Genomic DNA, 20,910 nt, shown 5'->3' on the forward strand with positions numbered 1-20,910 from the left:
GCCTTTCAAGACGCTTCTCCAGTCCCATGATGGGTTATTCCCTGTCTCTGCTCTCAAGAAACTTGTAAACCTGTAGACTTAGCTTTATGTCCTTTCTTCTTATCCTTCCGTGGTTTCGGCTTATTCGGTTGAGGTTGTTTTGTCAGTCCTATACTCTTCTAGAAAGATATTTTCAGAATTGAAATTTGGTATATCACACCTAGTTGAATGATCGAAAGGAAAGGCGCCGTTGAGGCGCAGAAAGCTATGGAAGCTTGCTTACCTAAACCATTAGGGGGATACAGAAGCTAGGTTTGATTTCTGCCCCCTTTTTTGTGGATCATTCGGCGGTTACCAGATGATGGGATGAAAAACGAAAAGAGCGCTATCGGCAATATGGTTGTAATGTTCCAAATCTTAAGACTATAATGGGGGTGTTGTTAATTGGTCGCGTTCGAGTCTACGGAATCTGGTTTTTTTTTAATAAGTATTTTTTGTTTGTAACCCAGCAGCTTTTTCTTTCCCGTGTTAGGAGGCGCTATCTAGGTACCAATTAGTTTCTTTTTTACATCCTACAGGCCCAGCTTCTTCTGAGAAGTTCGCCAGCAAAGAAGTCTATTCCCTTGGATTCTATTTGAATTTCTTACCACTGGGGATTCTCCTATCGTCACTGTAGGAACATACTGAGGCTAAAGTAGCCGCAGTCTTTGTCTTTGAGTAAGTTGTTATTGAGCTCATATTTGTTCCTGTAGACTTTATTAAGCAGTGAATTCGATTTAGTAAGTATCATCTAACCTTGTTTTGCAAGCATTGCAAGGTTGAAAGCCTTTAGGTCATTGAAATTTAGTCCTCCTTGATTTCTGGATCTACATGTAATTTGCTAACTTACTCATTGCATCTTTCGCTTTCTATTTTTTTGTCCCCACCAAAACTGTAAAATAGTGCGCTGCAATTCCTCTAGAAAGTATTCAACAATCAAAAACAGCTCAGAGTATAAATAGGAACTATTGTAGCCACTGTCTTTATCAAAATCTTTCTACCACTAGGAGAAAATAGGACTCGTTTCTATTGTTGGAATTTCTGACGGACATTATTTTTAATATAGTTGAAAGTAGTTCTCTAAATAACTGTCAGTAACTCCAAATACTTATTTTGATTTTCAATATGTGAAACCATAATATAAATACTACCCTTAATTATATTATTATTAACAATTATTAATATAAATTTAGTTTTAATATATTATTATAATAAAGATTTATATTTAAACATTATATGTATTAAATAAATAATTTAAATAATATATAAAATTATAATATTTTATAATATTTATAAAATGTAATAAAATGTCAATAAATAAAAATATTTATACTTTATTTTATGATAAAGATATTAATATAAATTTATACTATTGTAATTTTTTTTCTCTATCTTCTTTTTATTTATTTTCTATTTATTTAAATAATACACGAATAATTAAACTTTTTCTTTGATTTTGTTTTCTCGTATTTTCTTTGTCAACGTCCAAACAAAGTGTTAGTCTCCATATGCAATTACCTAGGTTGTTAAGCTACTTACGCAATAAATAACGGAGACACTTAAATAAATCCAAAATCGAATGCAGCCAAACACCAAAACACATGCAACAAAAATCGCTGAGATTTTCCCGTAACGCCGCGAGTGTTACTGCCCTCTGCACTCTGCAGATGAATTTACCAATTTGCCCCAAACCAAACTTAGCTCAGCGTCAGCAATGAAGCATATACTTTTAACCATGTTAAAGCCACGTGTCAGGATATGATTGAATGGCGCTGCGAAGTGGATCCCTCTCCGCTGTTGTTCGAGCCTACTATATAGTTTCCTTTGGTCGCAGAAAGTGAACCCCATTTCGCAAAATCGAAAGCGAAGAAGAAGAAAAATCATGGCGTCTTCAAAGCTTCAAGCTCTATGGAATCACCCAGCTGGTCCCAAAACTAGTGAGTTACCTCATTCGTTCTTCCTTTCGTACTCGGTATTTTTTTTCTATACTTTCTTTTAGTCTTGTTTATTTTCGTCTATCGATGAGTTTTCTATTCGATTCGGTTCTTCGAATCTTCATTCCATAGCACATAAACTTCTAAATCGCAATCTGTTTCCAATTTTTATTCTTGAAGCTATAGGATATGACTAGCTGAAAATTCCTGATTTATTGGAAGGTCAAATGGACTCGCAGATTTTTATGATCAATTTTTTACCTTTTATTTTATTTTATTGAGAGGGTAAACATTATGTCTAAGTGTTCACGGTCAATAGTCTTAAATTAATCCTTTTTTGGGGATATATTTTTCGAATTGCTGGGATTCGTTTATTTTATTTGTTTAGGTTCCATTTCAGTTTACTTCAGCCTTTTTTATTTTTGGGTATTTTGTCCAAATCTAATTGAATGCGATGAATTTCAAGTTTTCATTCCTTGGGAGTTCTATTACATCATGAAATTGGTGGTTAAGCGAAGAAAAGTAGAAGAAAATTGTTGGGGATTTGACAGATGAAGGTAGCATAATGAGGCATTATGGAGAAACAAGTTAATTTTAGATTTATTCATGTTATACTTTTATGCAAATGTTGTGACCTGGATGTTCCTAATCTACCCGAGGATAGATAGATTCAGATCTTTAGCCATTGAGATAAAATGTATTGTAATTTATTGATCAACATTCGTCTGTGTATTCATGAATTGGTTAAAATAATATGATCAGAGGTGGCTTGCTGTTCTTGTAGTGAAATTTAAAGATCACTCACAAAGAGCACCAAAGGGATTATAATTTTCAGTAGAAAGTCATTCTTTCTGCTCTTCCACCTTGTTATCTCTCATTTGGTTGCATTGAACCACTGTTGCTATTGAGCGTTAAAATGAAAATTGGCTACCCTTTGCAATGCTTAAAAAACTCGTTTCACTTATTATGCAGTTCACTTCTGGGCACCAACATTTAAGTGGGGTATCAGCATTGCCAATATTGCCGATTTTGCAAAACCACCTGAGAAAATTTCCTATCCTCAGCAAATAGGTAAGGGATACATATTTACAATATCATTTACTGTTATATATTATGGACATAAATATGCAGCATGCTGCATGCATGTCTGAATTCCCTAGAAGGCACAAACATGCAGAAGTTTAAGATTTATACAGAATTATGAGTAATCATATCCATTTTTCTTTCTTTTTTTTTTTTTCTTGTTCAGCAATCAGCTTTTGCAGATACATTACCATGCATTAGATTTTATTTATATCTGTGCTGATTCCTGTTATCTTCCCCAGCTGTTACTGCTACTGGAGTTATCTGGTCACGTTACAGCACTGTTATCACTCCAGTAAGCTTCTTTTTTCCCCCTCAAAAGAAGGATTGCTTCAACATGTATTTGTGGCCTACTACATGGATCTTCTTTTTTCAAGCAAAATGTTATCAGTTGGCTATATTCTGCTTTGCAGTTGCATACCTCTCTTTGAATGTTGCAAGAGCATGACATACAAATTTGACTTAAATCGTTCTATAACATCAATTAGGATATGCCCATGGTAGTTCTAACTTCTAATGTGCAATTTAGGAGAACATAAAATTCCTGTTTTTCATCAAATAATTAATTAAATCATTAGATCATGATGTATATACTACAGCCTTCTCACTCTGATGTATTCATTTTTTCCCTATAGAATTTGGTATCTCATCTTTTGTCCCTACATTTGTTATCCTTGCATATTTTTTCTGCAAACCAAGTTGCTTCCTTCACGTCTCCTTGTGTGTGAGCATACAAGATTTGTATACTAGTAATGAAAATAGCCATAAGAGACATGTAAACTACTTTGTATATCACTTCCTGTTTATTATCAAGATTATAGTTTTTCTTTTTGGTTAATGTAGAATACATTTTGCATGATCCAGATGCATTTATGGTAATTATTTCTTATGATGCAGAAAAATTGGAACCTATTCAGTGTAAATCTTGCAATGGCAGCAACTGGCATGTACCAACTCTCACGTAAATTGCGGTGAGTTAATACCCCAAAGTGGTGGGAACTTCATGAAACTTGGCCATTGTTTTTTGGCAATAGTTATTATAATTTTCTTTAGAATCCGTAAGGTGTTCGTTATGCTATTTTTTGCTATGTTTTGCCAATGGTTATTATAATCAGCAGTGAACATCCTTGCCCATCATACATATATATTAACTTGTACTACTTTCCAGGCATGACTATTCCTCTGAGGCAGCTGTTGCAAAAGAATGATGACGAAAACATTTGAAAATCCCAAGTTACCGTGTCTATGGAGGGGGATGGCCTGTTTGTAATTTCCACACACAATTGAATTCTTGGTTTTGAACTAGTAATTTCATTTGTACTTTGGCAGGGCAAGAACTGTTGGATCATCCTCTATTGTGTATTTTCTCTTTTATTTGAATATTGTAGAATAAGGGATTTTACACAAGTAGTGAAATGAATGTCACAAGTCCCGAATGAGCCCCTTGATATTTCTTTTTGCTAGCCTTGCCTGTGTAGTTAATTTTTCAAAGTGAACCGGTTTTCCGGTTCCCTTCCCATCATCGCTTTTATACTTGATAGTTATGTGATTTCATAGATAGCTTAAGAATTTGCAGCCTTCTATTCTAGGGTATACCTGATTATTATATCATGATCTCTAAAGCAGTGTTTGGAAGAGAGACAAAGATTGAGAGATTGAGACTGAGAGACAAAGACTGAAATATGTCTTAGTATTGTATTTGGTATAAAGTAGGAGACAGAAATTGAAATAAGAACGAAATTCTAATTTAATTTGTATAAAAGATAAAATTGGAATTAATTAATTGAAATAAGAATATTTTAAGTATAACATGTTATTAAAATTTTAGTTTTCACTCTCAAAAATTTTTGGAAGTAAAATTTTGAAGAGAGAGATTGAAATTTTAGTAATAATCTCTGGGCCAACAAATATGATATTGAATTTCAGTCTCTAAGTTTCTATTTCAATACTTCAAAATAAATGCTATCTAACTTCATTTGATTTAAAGGGATAATTAAGTATTTCAATACTTCAAAATAAATGCTATCTAACTTCATTTGATTTAAAGGGATAATTAAGTACGCCAGAAAAGCATGAAAACTCTAAAAAGACCCATGCATTTTCCCGGACACATACAAAATGGAGTATTATCGTGCTGTTTTCTATATTCACACAGCTGATAAATAGAATGCTTATTATCACGTTAGGTTGATATATTTTGGGAATTAACCTACAAGTACAAGCCAAAGACCTCTGTGAATTTATCTCACAACATTGCAAAGTTGAATCAACTTGAAATAGCACAATTTCATCAATATATTGAGTACAAAAATCCACATCAATTCCACAATATCCCGCCTCAATAGATATCTAGGGGAAAAAAATAAATATGTCCAATGGTTGGGGAAAAGGAATACTATGACCATCCCACCAAGGACACTGAATTAGAAAAATATTATAGGCATATGCCGGTACAACAATCCAATCTAAAATGATCAATGGGTGAACACAAAACCAGGTGAAAATATACTTTTGTTGATCAAATACACGTGTAGATTGGTGCACTAATGCTCACTATCCTGAGGACTTCTGTTCACTTTGTGTTACTGGCCATCTCTTGTTTGATTAGTTTTTGAATCAGAGTCATTTTCATCGTCATGTGATGTTAACCCCAAACTTAAATCCAATGTGCTTTCATTTAGATCTTGGCGTACTACTTGATTTTTGTCCTGAGGCTGAAATATAATACCAGAGTCAAAATTATATATGAAATTAAAAGGAAGTCAGATCAGAATGCTAATTAGTCACTTTATGGACTTCAAGTTTTGCCAGGAATATTAGACATTTTTAATTACATGATAATCAAGCACATCCATGGTTTTTCAAATTGCATAATGCTTGTTTAAACCAATAATATTCTCCAAAGTCCAAAGTGACAAACGAACCATAATGATCATCATCTATTTTTTTAACCCAAAATGATGCCCTTTCATAAATTTATGTAAGCTAACTATATGCATACAGTTTTGCTTCCCTCTATAGTTCAATATGACGCGCTGGAAACAATGAAGAAAATGTGCAGAGACATGAAGCCCAATCACAGGCAAAGGTTTACCTGACTTTCATCTGCAGGGACATCATTTATGTCAGGTTTTTCATCCATAGTCTCAATTTTGTGACTTGGTTCTGCTGCAATTGGATCAGTATCAACTGGCTTATCTTCTTCAATCTTTTCAGCACCATCGATTTCTGCAGCCTCATTCCTTTGCTCCTCTAGTACAGCAACCTGCATCATTAGACAACCCAGATTTCCAATCCTCATTAGCATTTAAACATAAAAAACCAGTATCAACATGTGCAAAAAGCTTAGCTTTACCAGAACGTTCTATCAACAACCTAAAAAACATTTTTAGCAAATGACATATTCATGAGATCAATCATCCCATTTACATGTAAATTTGAATTACCTGCCCCGAAAGGATAAATACAGAAGTTGAAGAGAGGTATCAAAATCTTTGCACCAATGGACAGGATAACAAATTACTGAAAACTAAATTGGTTATGGGTGAGTAGTTCCCCCAAAGGCATTCACTTTCTTTTTTCACATAACTTTTAGCTCTGATACTTGAATAGTCTCACTTTCTGCAAACTTGCATTCATGATTTTCCAAATTCTATCCTCAGATAAAACTGCCACCACCTGTTAATAGGGTGGCATTGCCATCAATTACCTTTATTTTGCTATCACTCAACAACTTCAGCACAAGACTTGGGTAAGTATTTCCATCTTGGCGGATTCATACTATAGAACATACTTCAAAACACATAAACAAATTCGGCTCAAATAGAAATAGCATCAACCTCATTCTACATCATATCTTTCCTCTCATTCCCATCACATACCATAGCCTAAACAATCACTTCCACCACACTCACAACAGACCCAAATCTCCTCAACTCCTAATCACTAATAATCCAATAAAAACCCTAATTTCAACACACACACAAAACCCAAAAACCAAAAGCAAAGTGCAAAGGTCAAGACTCTTTCTTTTCCATTTAAATATATAGATAAGAGAAGCGCATTGTAAGTGAAATACCGGAATATATTTGAATTTCCTGCGTGGCGGCTCTTCGGGGGCGTCAGAGGGTGGTGGCACAGAATCCTTGGCAGCAGCGTTTCCATTTGAATTGTTGTTGTTGGCGTTTTGAGATTGGGTTATAGGGGTCCACTTGTAAAGAAGCAGATGGGAACCGTTATTACCGTTAGAATGGTGCGTGTGATTGTGATTGTTATTGTTGGCGGCGTTGTTGTTGTTGTTGTTGGAATTTGCGGAAGCAGAGGAGGAATTGGGTGAAACGTGGACCCACTTCTTCTTCCACTTTCTCACCGGTCCGGTGAACACAGTCGCCGGTCCGTATCGGGTGGACGACCGCCCCAGCCGGGCCCCGACACCCTCCATCGTCGCAGATCTAAACTCTCCGAACCCCGATCCGCACAATCTAAACCCCAAAACAAAATTTTATTTAAAAATTATTAAAATTTTATTATTTTTGAGGGGTAAACAAATTGGAATTGGATTTTGGAGTTAAGAGAGTTTGGGACTCCTCTATCTCTGTGGGAAAAAAGGGACTCTTTTTCAGTGTCTCTCGTAAACACAATTGACCGATTATTCCTTTTTATAGTTTCAGTTTAGTTTCCAGGTTTGGGGTTGAGGGAAGGATCGTGTGGCTCAAGAAAGCTACTTCCTTTGAGCTAGTAAATCGTGGCCGTTCGCTGTGTGTACTGGTTGCTCCTCTCCTTAGTCAACTTTAAATAACTTCTTTTGGTGGGATTTATCTAATCAAGGAAAGATATTTTTTCTTTTTTTTTTATAGAAAAAAAAATATTATTACATTGAGATAGTGGTTTACTGTACTATGGTGGTTTTGTGAAAAATCTTTAGACTTTAGTTTCAATTTTAGAATTTATTTTAATATATCATTGGCATAAAATATTTATATTATTAATTGATTAGCATAATAATGATATAATTTTTATACACTATTAATTTAAAATATTATATTGGGAAATTCATTTTTTAAAATTTATCATTTGAATAATCATAGAAATATATAAACACAGGTGAATGATAATATAAATTTTTCATACAATCAAACACTCAATATAATATATATTATTATTTATAAGGTCTTCATTAAAATTATTATTTCAATTATGTGATAATATAAAATAATTGACTAATTGATGGTATAAAAAAAACTTAAGTCCATATTCTATTTAGTATTTTTTGTTGTCTACTACCTAGTCCATATTCTATTTAAATTAGGAGAACTATTTTCGACTATTATTAATTTTAGAAATATTTTTAATTGAAAGTTTAAATCATCACTAGCATCCAAAAAATTATCAAACGCAAATAATATTATCTAATCTTATTGGAGTTTCTATTGAAAATAAACTCAATCTCCAAAATTAGAAACGAACGATTACAAGATTTAATTCATAATGTTTGCAATTTTTACAATATTTATTCATATTTGATCTAAATTTTACGGATATGATTTGATCCACAAATAGTTAGAATCAGACATTAAATTTTATAGATGTATCCACATATCTAATGTACAAATCTAATTAAATGATAAAAATATTATAAACAAATGAAAAATATAGTGTTTAAGTGCTCTTTTTAATTTGGTTTAGTTAGTTTTCGATTTGTGTTCCGCTCTTAGAATGTTAGTATCTTAAAAGTAGTTGTTTGTTGTTGTTGAAATGTTAGATAATTAGGTTTGGTTGTTTTATTTATATTATTAGTCGTATATATTTGATTGTTTTATTCCTATTATTTTTAAAAATATATTGTTTAAAACAATGTATTTATTTGCAAATAATTAACTAACAACATTAAAAAACCTATATTAACAATTAACATGCTTTTAAATTTATTGCTTATAGAATTAATGCATTCACAGGTAAATGTGTCTCTGTCCCAATTAGCAATGAGTTTTACACATATGCTTTTGTATACAAATTAAAACCATGGATGTGAGGAGTCTTGAGATTTGAGAATCATATCAGGTCATGTATGTATGGTGTTATGTTTGGAAATATGTAATAATAAATTCTCCACGGTAGGCTACGACATTATTATTCATTATTTGACAATACAAGGCGTGTTATAAGAAGACAAGAAAACATTGAAATATGGAATAAGCAGGGACTGTTGCACCTCAATTGTAGATAACATTATTACTCAATGACTAATCAGTCCATAGAGACAACCCTGACTTTAATTTGAATATCTTCTGTTATCCTGTTATCCATATGGGAAATGGTTCACTGTTACCACACCATGCGTCAAACCTGATGCACCTAATTCCTATCCGCCAATCTTAGCTTGATTCAACATTTATGTTGGTAGCCCCTATGCTTGTAGTAGTTTTGTATGTGACGCAATTAATAAGGTACACATGATATGCATGAATCTATCACAATTTGCTATTATATTGAGTTGACATGGATGCTGTCTTTTGCATTGCTACGGATGGAGGCTGCAAATGTGCAGTTAAATCATGCTCTTTCGGTGCTACTGGAACTTTGGAACTTTTAACTTTAGTAGTTAGAAGCCCCTTATTCGGTTTAAACTTGTTATTAATTTGGTCCCAAACGATTTAATAATTTGTGATGTCAATTTAATTTTTACAAAACTTGTGTTAGATGTCACAAATATTTTAGGAATTAATCACATATTAAATATACCAATTTTATTTTTATAACCGATAGAACATTTATAAATGAGTTAAGCTTGAAAAAGTAAGTTGAATAATCCATAAAAAAATATATGTGATTGGTCTTAGTATTTGTTTAGGTGCCATTAAATTAATAAAAAAGAATTTTTTTAATAAAAATATATATTTTTTATTTTTTAATATATTTGATAAATTTTTAATAATAAAAATAAAAATACTAAAAAAATAAAAAATATTTTTTTTGAAAAGCTACAATTTATATTTTTTAAATTAAAAAAAAATATTTTTTATATAATAAATTAACAAAAAATATTTTTATCTTATTTCATCCAAACATAATTGATAAATAAAAAAAAATTTACATAAAATATTTAAATATAAAATCACTTTTATTTTACATCCAAACAAGTCTTGACTTGACTCAAAAATGATCCAAATTTGTCTGAATTACTTACTATTGTAGTACTTAATTTGTCGATGAAGAGTCAACGACTAATTTCTATTTTTGTCTAAATTTACTTTTTCGTAAGTAGAAGGCTGAGTGGCTGACTATGAAAACTCTGCATAGATGTCGTACATATGTATTCAAATATTTATTAATCAATTAATTCTTATAAGTTGGAAAAAATACTATAACTTAGACCTTTTTTTATATTTTATAACCCTCAAAAGATTTTAAAATTAGTGATTGATACACTAGCCTAAACCTCTTTTTGGTCATGGGCCTAAACCTTTTTCGGATTCAGGCCTAAACTGGTTATATTGGGTTGGGTAGTAAGAAGCTGGGCTGAAATTGGTTTACCCTAATCAGGTCCAACTTAAAATTAGCCGAATCTTAAATGGGCCGAACTGGCTGGTTTTGAGAGCTTTCGTAATTAAAATCCACCGCCCATCAGATTTGGTATGGACGGTGGAGATCTTTCCTTTGCGCACAGCTGTATAAATAGGTAACGTAGTCACCCTCATTATTCCCAAATACTTTCGGGTTAGGGTTTCTCAATGTTCGTATGTATGTCTTTGCAATTGCTCGCATCCAAAATCTATTCTAACTTCTAAGTTCTAACATTATGATTATTGAGTTAATCAAATTTCAATTTCGTTGTTGAAGGCTACATGTACCAAGGGAAGGGTAAAAGGTTTCAATACCCTTAATCTTGAATGTGCCATGGTGGCTGTAGCCAAATCAAGAAATTCGGTTAGGGAAGCTAACTGGCCGGTTGTTGTTAGATCCAATTTTTGGGTCTCCGTCGACATATCTGCTTACCGAGCTTCCCACATTCTGTTTGTGTTGCATTTGAAATTCTAGGTTTTTTTAAAACCCTTTTTGATTTGTGATAAATGAGAAGGGGAGAAGAAGGAGATAGCTTTGGATTTTGGCTTTATTTTCTTGAAGACCCTTCTCTTACATTGAACACACTTTTGTTTTCTCGAAAGGGTCACTTTCCAGGCAATCTGCTTCGAATTTTCCAGCTGGTTGCGTCTAACGGTGCCTACATATGCTTCTGTGTTCTTTCATTTCTGTTCCCAGAATATTGAAATATTGAAAGCATCTCGAGTCTCAAGAAAGTTGCATTGTTTAAAAAGTTTACCTGTTATATTTAAATTTTTATTTTTTTATTTTATGTATGGAGTTCAAAATTTATTGCAGTTACACTTGTATAGTTGGAGACTCTGTTTCTTTTGAAAACTTTATTCTCTCTAAAGTGGAGATGAAGAAAGATTGTATTTATTTTCATGATTCGCTTGTTAGTTGTTACCTTTAAAAAAAGTCATTTTTATGGACCACTTAATTCATCAACTATGCTAACTGGATTTTTGACACTACATAATACGGATCTCTCCCTTTCACTTTTATGGACCACTTAATTCATCAACTATGCTAAATGGATTTTTGACACTACATAATACAGATCCTCTCCCTTTCCTAAGAATCCAGTTCTATACAATATATAATGATATTGAATTTTAATAAAAATTATCTAAAGGAAACTAAATGCTATCATATTCCTTTCTAGTTGGCAAAAATATGTAAGAGCAATGCATAAGAAATTTGTTATGCACTTTTCATGCCCTGGCCTAAAGTATTTTAAAAAAAAAACAATGGATATCAACTCTGGTTACCTAAAATAAGTACATTAAAAAAAAGGTAACTACTCAAATAAAGATGATTAAAATATCTCTTCATGAAGATGTTTTGTTTAAAAGTGTAATTTATTTATTTAGTTACACTTTAAATAAAGATAATACTTTTATAAATATCAAAATCTAACTATCCAATTCATCATCCAAAGGTCAAAAAAGAATATTTTCATATGAAGACAATTATAAAACTTCATTGTAGGATTCACCCTAAAAAAATTCATAGAAGCTGATTTATTTATGATTACATCCCAAGGGCATCGGAATTAAGTGCAGCTGTCAAATGGCTGATTCTGAATCCAGTTTTATTGACATAATAATCTACCTTACAATTTTGTGCTTTCACGGGCCTTGCTTCAAATCTAATGGGTCTTAAAGGAGTTACAAGAGACTCTGAAGACAAATTTGATGATGCATTTCTAGTTGAAACAACATTTGTTGTTCTCTTGTAAGAGCTGAACCACTTGGCTTGCATGTACACATTTCTTCTCCATGGAGGAATATGCAGGTCCCTTGTTTTCATGGATCCCTTTATGGCACTGCACATAAGCTTCACAACTTGCTTCAGTTCTTCCACTGTTCCAACAAATATTTGTGGGAAAACTTGTAGCAAGGACGAATATTGAATGGTTGGGCGGGCAATTTCGAACTCAGATGCAAGGAAGACTTCAACTATGTATCGCTCTCCTGAGAAATTGACATCAATGTACTCATAGTCACCAGATTTTAATCTTCCAGTTTTCTCCCACCGGGATTTGCAAAGCCCTGTTGCAATGATTGTAGAAAAAGGTTCATCAAAAATTCAAAACTAGTCCCATAACATGGTGCAACTATTGTTTCAACTTTCAATAACCATAAATTAGTAAATGCTATTTGGAAAATAAAGATTAATTCACACCAAAAAGTAGTCATCGTCATTGATAGTTAAGATTGACATGTTTAATTAAATTGTTAATTATTATCTAATGACTTTTAACTATTAACTTCACAATTATGTGTCAGTTTTAATAATCAGCATGGATTCTTAAAATAATTCACATAACGAAGTACTCACCAGCATCCAAACCATTTTTCCTCAAGCGAGACATCAATTTGCGTTTGAAATCCGTGGAAGAAGTGATCCCAACAACTGCACAAGCAATCTCAGCCTCTCTTCTAATCATGTCCCTTTCATAATCGCCACAAGCAAGAAGAGCTTGCAACATATCCCTTTTCTCACAATAGGAGAGCTGCGATGATGTTTGAACCTTCTCTTCTTCATCACCCATTTCGCCATGATCATTCTCTTCACCATTCCTCTCCAAGAAGGACTTCACCATATCAGACAAATCAATGGAACTCACCAGAGAGTGCTCGCTCCCGCTGCTCTCGCAGAGCCCCATCCGCGCCGCCACGTCAGCGTCAAAGGCTGCAGCCACTCTCTCAAACCTCGACGGAATCAGAATCCTAGCCATATCCAACCTAGAGAAAACAATGAACACTAAATCTTAATTGTGGTGCATATACATCTATCTGTATATAAAATTGGTTTTGGAATGGCGAAACGATGTGTAAAAGTTACTGCTTGAAAGGATAAAGGAAAGGGAAAGATTTGGATGGAAAAGGGGAATGGCGTCGTATTATTTATACCTAACGCCATTGTTGACTGGTGGAACAAGTTGAAGCATGAACGTAGGCCGAATTGTGAGAATTTGTTTTTAATTTTGATGAACCTGGCCACCAAATGAGTCCGGATTCATTGCGTAAAAAATGTCTAGATTAATAGTTTTACTATTAATCTAGACTACTAGTAATACTTAATTAATAGTAAGAGAAATATTATGATGATAATCATAAGTTGAAATTCAAAACTGTTGTACATACTTGTGAATGATAGCATATGATAAAAGGGAAAATTTGCTCGAGTTTCTTTCTTGCTTGCCCTTTTTTTTAATCTACGTATAGTTAATAATTAAAAATAATTACATAAATTTAACTAAATTATCATCTAATAATTTTATACGAAAACAACTATTTATAACTTTCATATTTTGTTTTGTTGTCCGCTGGCTATTGTACACACGAATTCATTCCTATTTCGTCTTTTCAACATTTTGAGTTAATTATTTCATTGCATTAAGAAGAATATTAGTATTAACTTCTAATGTTAAAATAGTAATATTTTTAAAAGAAAAAATTTAAGAGATTAGTACTTTTATTAAAATTTGGTCAACACTTAACCAACAAATAAAAATTAAGTAATTCCGCATTATTAAATGTAATCTCACACCATTAAAAACATTATTAATAACTAATTGATGGTTACAAATTACAAAAATTACTGGATCCTAGCACTCATCTTTTTAAAATTTTAAAATATGAATTAATATCCAATTGTTAATCATTTCAAATTTTTTATTTTACCTGTATATATGCAAAATTAACTCTGCATGGTAATAAGCTGTTTACCTCTTCATGACAATAAGCTGTTTGCTTTTTGGTAATAAAATTTTTGAATAAATTTGGCATTAATCATACCAACAAAGTGGATCCACTAAAAACTCAAATACACCTCTTTCTGAAATATTTTTCAATTTTTTACCACTTATAACTCTCTTTGACACTTTGTTACATAAGTAATAAGTGATAGATTATTTTAACCATAATTATCAGATCAAACTGTGAATAAAATTGATGGGAATACTGAGTCATTAAGTTATTTTTACGTCTTCAATTGAATGGAAACGAATCTTCTCACTTAAACAAAAAGGAAAAATTGACTTTGATAAGTTTAAATTTCCATCCGGATTCATTGCCTCAAAAATGTCTAGACTACTAGTAATACTTGATTAATAGTAAGAGAATATTATGATAATCATAAGTTGAAACTCAAAACTGTTGTACATACTTGTGATATTATATGATAAAAGGGAAAATTTGCACGAGTTTCTTTCTTGCTTGCCGCCTTTTTTTTAATTTACGTATAGTTATCTTGTAAAGTTAATAATTAAGAATAGTTAAATAATTTAATAAATTTGACTAAATTATTATTTAATGACTTTATACGAAGATATCAGATATGTATAATTTTCTATATTTTCTTTTTGTTGCCCCGCTGGCTATTGTACACAAGAATTCATTCCTATTACGTCTTTTCAACATTTTTAGTTAGGAAGATAATATAATATTAAACAATGTGAATAATAGAGATATTAAATTTTTAATTTAATAGGTATGTAGATAATTATGTTAAATATTTTTAATTGGATAGTTATTTTTTTATTTGATTTACTCGTATACAATTAACAATGACTGAATGTTCAATTCACTAGATATTCAATTTTTTACCACTTATAACTCTCTTTGACACTTTGTTACATAAGTAATAAGTGAGAGATTATTTTAACCATAATTATCAGATCAAACTGTGAATAAAATTGATGGAAATGCTGAGTCATTAAGTTATTTTTTACGTCTTCAATTGAATGGAAACCAATATTCTCACTAAAAAAAAAGGAAAATTGACTTTGATAAGTTTAAATTTTCACTATTAAATCAAATCCATGAAAAAGTTTATACTTGGTATAGTGAAATAAAACTTTATTTTGATGGATAAAATTTAGTTATACCAATAGTTAGAAAATAAAAAATATTATATATGCACAAATTAATCACTGGTAGTGGGTATTTGTGTATACTTAAACATATCATTTTAATCTTTTTTAACTGGATAATTAGCTATCCGAATAATTAAACTTGTAATAGATTAGTTTTCAGAAAAAAGAGAAAATAAAAAGCAAATAATTTTATAAGTTTTTGAATAATTAATATGTGAAAGTGTGTATTTAAATTAATTAAATAATAATAAATTTTTAAAAAGATTGACTAAAAGCTGAAAGTTAGAAGATAACTATTATTTTTTATTAAATAATAATAAATGTTTAAAAAAATTGATTAAAGACTAAAAAAAACTAGCATTTTTTCTTATTTAGCTGATTTCATTTAGTGATTGATGAGAGGATGAAGCTATGTTTCTAATTGGTATAGTAAGCAGTAACATTGAGGGCTGCAAATTTTGATTTTTTTTTAATTTGACAATTTTTATATTTAGTTTATTTCTACAAAAATATTATTTACAACAATTAAGAAAACGAAAAGAAGAAACCATACCTAATAATTATACCAAAAATTAGGAAAATTGATAATATTCGAATATTATGCAAAGATACTAATAAGGAAGGGTAATTGTATTTTTTATTTGAATATAATAATAATAATAATAATAATAATAATTAAAAATTATTGAATCAATTATCTTTAGAAGTTCATGAAAAATGTTAAAATTTAAAATTTTATTAATTTATTTACATAGTTTAAAATTTAAAATTCTATTAATTTGTTTTACATTTTTTATATGTACAGTTGGTTATTCCTTTTTATTTTGAATTGAATAAAAATATGTAAATTCTCTCTTCTCTCAGTTCTCTGCGTACTTCTTGGCGTACTTTCTCAATTTTATTAAAAATAAAAACAAATAATAACTCTTTGTATTGAATTTTAATTCATCACGTGTTTTTTCTTTACATTTATGCATGTAACAGTGACGTTGTATATACGTTATCATATTAATAATTACAATAGTCAAATAACAAAATTGAGCTTATTAATTAAGCTATTAGACGTTATAAATAGATTCAAGTAGCCTAAGAAAAAACTCCCACCATCTGATCTACTCCTATCTTCTATTTTTTTTTCCTTCATACTAGTTATAATAATAAATTTTAAAAGTTTAAAAAACAACTATGACCATGATAAATCATCATCTTCAAAGAAAAATAATGGTGATTTCTCTAGTGGCAATAACAAAACAATATGCCAAGCTTTGAAATTTACTTCTAAAGTGCGGGGCAAAACGGATAAAGTACCATTTGAATCAACTACCTGTAGAAGTTTATGAAAAAGTTTAAAATTCAAAATTCATTTTATTAAAAATAAAATAGTATTAACAATTACAACCGTAAAAAAAATTACCTTATTAACTAAGCTATTAGACATTATAAATAAACTTTAGTAGCTTAAGAGAAAATTCGCACTATCTGATATACACTTATCTTCTATTTCTTTTTTTCATACTAGTTATAATAATGAGTTCTAAAACTTTAAAAAACAATAATAATGAAAATAAATCATCATTTAACAAAAAAAATAATGGTGACTCTTTGTGACAAGAGTACATGCGTTGAAGAAAGTCTGTACTAAAGAAAGAAGAAAAGCTAGCCAGTAAAGAAATTAAAGGAGATTGCTTTGATAAAAACTATTTGGATAGTAGTTACATATGAAAATAATATTAAAAATAAAAATATATTATATTAAGTAATCTAATTATTTTTAGATTAATGAGTCTAAAAAAAAGTTTGTTCTATCAATCATTATTTATGCATTTTAATTATATTAATTAATTAGTTAGTTAATTAATAACCCACTTTAATTTCAACTACAAAAGTACTAGAAACAGGAGAAACAAGAGACTAGACAGCATATACGTCTATGTCCACATTATTAGCTGATTCTATTTAGTGATGACTGACGAGAGAATGAAGTTATGTTTCTTAGTTGGTAGTCAACATTGAGCGTGTAAATTTTGATATTTTTAATTTGACCATCTTTATCTTAGTTTATTTTTACAAAAATATTATTTACAACAACTAAAGAAAGAAAACTATACCTAACAACTATATCAAAAATTAGAAAAATTGATATTATTCAAATATTATGCAAAGATTCTACTAAGAAAGGTAACTGTATTTTTAATTAATTTATAATATTTTTTTATTTGAATATAATAATAATAAAAATTATTGAATCAACTATTTTTAAAAGTTTATGAAAATGTTTAAAATTTAAAATTTTATCAATTTATTTTGTATATATATAATTAGTTAATTAGTTAGTTATTCTTCTTTATTTTCAATTGAATAGAAATATACAAGGTTTTTTTATTTACTCGTACTCTTTTAATTTTATAAAAAAATAAAAATAAATAATAACTATTTGTATTGAATTTTAATTTATCACGTGTCATCTCACTAAATTTATGCATATATGACAGTGACATTATATATACGTATACGGTTATTATTATATTAACAATTACAACAGTAAAAAAAATTACCTTATTAACTAAGTTTTTGGGCATTATATATAGACTTTAGTAACTTAAGAAACAATTTACACAATCTTATCTACTCCTATCTTCTACTTCTTTTCTTCATACTAGTTATAATAATGAGTTTTAAAAGTGCAAAAAAAATAATGATAGTACTAAATAATCATCTTCAAAGAAAAACAACGCTCCTCTAGTGACAACAACAAAACAATATACCAAATCTTGAAATTTACTTATAAAACATGTGACAAAACCGGTAAAGTACTATTTGAATCAACCACAAAATTTATAATTTAAAATTATGTTAATTTGTTTTGTATTGGTGTATATATACAATTAGTTATTTTTTTATTTTTAATTGAATATAAATATACAATTTTTTTTCGTACTCTTGCATACTCTCTTAATTTTTTTAAAAATAAAAATGAATAATAACTCTTTGTATTAAATTTTACTTCATCACGTGTCATCCTATTATATTTGTGCATGTGAGAGTGACATTGTATATACATGATCGGTTATTATTATTGATTCGTCCGAACATTGGGTAGGCCGAGCTTAAGCACTTCCGAGTGAGTCGTCGGCTGAGAGGAAGAGCTTCACCTCGGCCAATGGTCAAACACCGCGGCGGGAATACCTGCAAAAGATACTCCGACGCTCAAGTTAGTAATAGTCTCAGGAGAGAGAGAGAGTGATTGAGTGAGTTTAGAGTAAAAAGTAAGAGACTGAGGGTGATAGAACCTGGGACCTAGCCGAGTGTATTAGCTAGGTTTTATAGGAGTTCGTTTTTACCCGTTAGTGGGTGAGTCCTATTTTATAGATTAGTTAAGATATTCTGTTTTGGTGCTATAAACCAGTTGAGCACGTTTCTTATTTTCAGTTGGGTGATGCTGCTTCGGTCCTGATCATGTGCCGAGATTTTCGGACGGCTGATACGGGACCGAGCTTTATGATGCACGTGTCTTTTTATTTGATTTGGTGAGGCCGAGCTTATCTGCTTTTGTTCCGAACTTGTTTAATGTGACGTCAGTCTCAAGTATTTGCATGCCGAGCATGCCGGGCGACCGAGGATACAGGTAACGTATCATAGCCCCCAAGCTAGCCTTGGTGTGGACAGGACTAAGGCGAGCTTTTAGACCAAGAGTATTGGATCCTCGGTTGCCGATTTTGTCGCGCATGGTCCTCATAGCCCCCAAGCTCGTCTTAGTGGGGTGTGTTGGTTTTGAAACGTTTTTTGTAGCATTTAATGCTTACTCTGTTTTTTCGCGCCCTCATGAATGATTGATTTGATTGTGCTGCGCGTTCCAAGGAACCCTTGACCGTCTGATTTGCAGGGTGCTGATCGTGGGTTCTTTGATGGTTTTGGTTAAAAGGTAACGCTTCATATCTAACTGCTTTTTATTCTGTAATAAGCAGGGCTTTTTCTCTTAGTTTTTTGTGTTGGAAACTTCTGCATTTTGGAGAATAATGAGCCAGAAATGTGAGTGTTGATTTTGAGTCTTTAATCTTTTCCTCCTGTCTTACTTTCAGTCTTCTTCTGTTTTGTTCTATGGAAGAGGGAGATTCTGGCATGGGTAAGGATGGTGTGTATGGTTGGGTTGATTCAAGGGTTAAGGAATATGTTTCTCAATTTTGTGATAAGGAATCAGTTGACATGTTAGGCTCTAATGTATGGGTTAGAAGCGGTAGTGGTATGAGGATAGAGATTCTTCCCTGTGAGGCTAATGACCGAGTTTTCTATCGTCGCGATGATTGGGCTTATTTCTATATGTACAGTTGTCTGTTTACTGAGTTGGGGGTTAGGGTTCCATTCACTGGTTTTGAGTGTAGCGTCCTTTACTGGTTGAACTGTGCTCCTAGTCAACTTCATCCGAATTCTTGGGGTTTTGTGAGAGCCTTTGAAGTGTTGATGAGTTTCCTTGAGCAGCCGCCCTCTCTTCGGTTGTTCTTTTCCTTATTTCAGGCAAAGGGGGTTGAGCGGGGTGTCTGGGTTAACCTAAGTAGTTACCCACGTCGTGCGATTTTTGGCCTTTACAAGTCCTCCTTTAAAGACTTTAAGACTATGTATGTTAAGGTGAGGAGCGTGCCCGAAGAGTTCCCCTTCTATTTGAATGAATATCTTGTTGAGAGATTCCCTTTGTTTTGGTGTTCTGAGCCCATACAATCTTTAGATGCGGATGATAGGTCGGCTGACGATCAGCTCATTATGGAATTTTTGTTTGAAAAATTGGGCCCTAAAGGATTGTTGTCCGTGTCCGAGTTGTTGAAATGGGATACAGATAGGGTGGCTGTTCTGAAATATCTAGGTAATCTGATCATTTTTGATTCATTGGTTGTTTCCTTCTGGCTTGTTCTTACCTTTTTGTTTTCTTGCATAGGTGATAAGGCGCCGACGATCACTACTGCTGGCCTGAAGTTATATTTTAGCCAGCGAAAAAAGGCTGAAAAGGAGGGATCGACGACCAATGCTGAGAAGGGCTTTGCTGTTTGCCCTGATCCTGCTCTTAAGGCTAAACGAAAAAGAGGTCATGTGAGGGAGAAGGTTGCTGGGATTTTGGAGAAGGGGGAGTCTTCCATGGAGCTCCGAAAGGTGGAGTCGGCCTATGAGTCTCAGAAGAAACTTCATGGCTATTCGGAGGATGTACATTGTCGGTCTTTATGGGGTAAGTTATATCCTTTTTCTGTTATGGCGGATGAACTTTGCTGCTTTCCAGATGATATGAAGATGATTGAGAACATCGGGCATGTAGGAGTTAGCCGCTTCCTACAGGTAAGTGTTGTGACTTCTATTTTGGTACGTTAATGTTGTGATGTTGTTATACTACGTTTTTCTCTTTGTTTTAGGTGATCGGTGCGCGAA

At 31.8% G+C, this 20,910-nt stretch overlaps 3 protein-coding genes and 1 non-coding gene across 4 annotated transcripts; 2 read left to right on the forward strand and 2 right to left on the reverse strand.

Moving 5' to 3' along the window:
• The first annotated feature begins 1,613 nt into the window (after positions 1 to 1,613).
• On the forward strand, positions 1,614 to 4,489 carry LOC112795971 (mitochondrial pyruvate carrier 4). Its single transcript, XM_025838199.3, has 5 exons — positions 1,614 to 1,955; positions 2,925 to 3,023; positions 3,278 to 3,330; positions 3,933 to 4,006; positions 4,204 to 4,489. The coding sequence occupies exons 1-5, from the start codon at positions 1,901 to 1,903 to the stop codon at positions 4,241 to 4,243; spliced, it is 321 nt and encodes a 106-aa protein (XP_025693984.1). The 5' UTR covers positions 1,614 to 1,900; the 3' UTR covers positions 4,244 to 4,489.
• Positions 4,490 to 5,296: 807 nt separating this feature from the next.
• LOC112795972 (uncharacterized) lies at positions 5,297 to 7,748 on the reverse strand. The gene is made up of 3 exons (XM_025838200.3): positions 7,114 to 7,748; positions 6,130 to 6,300; positions 5,297 to 5,749 (listed from the first exon to the last, which is right to left on the reverse strand). The coding sequence occupies exons 1-3, from the start codon at positions 7,474 to 7,476 to the stop codon at positions 5,618 to 5,620; spliced, it is 666 nt and encodes a 221-aa protein (XP_025693985.1). The 5' UTR covers positions 7,477 to 7,748; the 3' UTR covers positions 5,297 to 5,617.
• A 3,187-nt stretch (positions 7,749 to 10,935) lies between these two features.
• Positions 10,936 to 11,046, forward strand: LOC112799099 (small nucleolar RNA snoR109). The gene has a single exon (XR_003200684.1). It is a non-coding gene; the product is annotated as a small nucleolar RNA snoR109 (small nucleolar RNA).
• Positions 11,047 to 12,047: 1,001 nt separating this feature from the next.
• LOC112795973 (uncharacterized) lies at positions 12,048 to 13,502 on the reverse strand. Its single transcript, XM_025838201.3, has 2 exons — positions 12,960 to 13,502; positions 12,048 to 12,670 (listed from the first exon to the last, which is right to left on the reverse strand). Exons 1-2 carry the CDS (start codon positions 13,357 to 13,359, stop codon positions 12,150 to 12,152), a joined length of 921 nt encoding a protein of 306 aa, XP_025693986.1. The 5' UTR covers positions 13,360 to 13,502; the 3' UTR covers positions 12,048 to 12,149.
• Positions 13,503 to 20,910: the final 7,408 nt, after the last annotated feature.

This window comes from Arachis hypogaea, chromosome 4, assembly GCF_003086295.3.
Source record: "Arachis hypogaea cultivar Tifrunner chromosome 4, arahy.Tifrunner.gnm2.J5K5, whole genome shotgun sequence".
In the NCBI taxonomy this organism is placed as follows: Eukaryota; Viridiplantae; Streptophyta; class Magnoliopsida; order Fabales; family Fabaceae; genus Arachis; species Arachis hypogaea.

What these genes read in the sequence shown, in the direction of transcription:
- LOC112795971 (XM_025838199.3), top strand. Translation starts at nt 1,901, where the DNA reads ATGGCGTCTTCAAAGCTTCAAGCTCTATGGAATCACCCAGCTGGTCCC. An exon ending in CCCAGCTGGTCCCAAAACTA is followed by an intron (nt 1,956 to 2,924) that starts GTGAGTTACCTC and finishes CTTATTATGCAG; the next exon opens with TTCACTTCTGGGCACCAACA. An exon ending in ACAGCACTGTTATCACTCCA is followed by an intron (nt 3,331 to 3,932) that starts GTAAGCTTCTTT and finishes CTTATGATGCAG; the next exon opens with AAAAATTGGAACCTATTCAG.
- LOC112795973 (XM_025838201.3), bottom strand. Translation starts at nt 13,359, where the DNA reads ATGGCTAGGATTCTGATTCCGTCGAGGTTTGAGAGAGTGGCTGCAGCC. An exon ending in GAAAAATGGTTTGGATGCTG is followed by an intron (nt 12,671 to 12,959) that starts GTGAGTACTTCG and finishes TCATTGCAACAG; the next exon opens with GGCTTTGCAAATCCCGGTGG.
- LOC112795972 (XM_025838200.3), bottom strand. Translation starts at nt 7,476, where the DNA reads ATGGAGGGTGTCGGGGCCCGGCTGGGGCGGTCGTCCACCCGATACGGA. An exon ending in GGAAATTCAAATATATTCCG is followed by an intron (nt 6,301 to 7,113) that starts GTATTTCACTTA and finishes CTAATGATGCAG; the next exon opens with GTTGCTGTACTAGAGGAGCA. An exon ending in TCCCTGCAGATGAAAGTCAG is followed by an intron (nt 5,750 to 6,129) that starts GTAAACCTTTGC and finishes ATTATATTTCAG; the next exon opens with CCTCAGGACAAAAATCAAGT.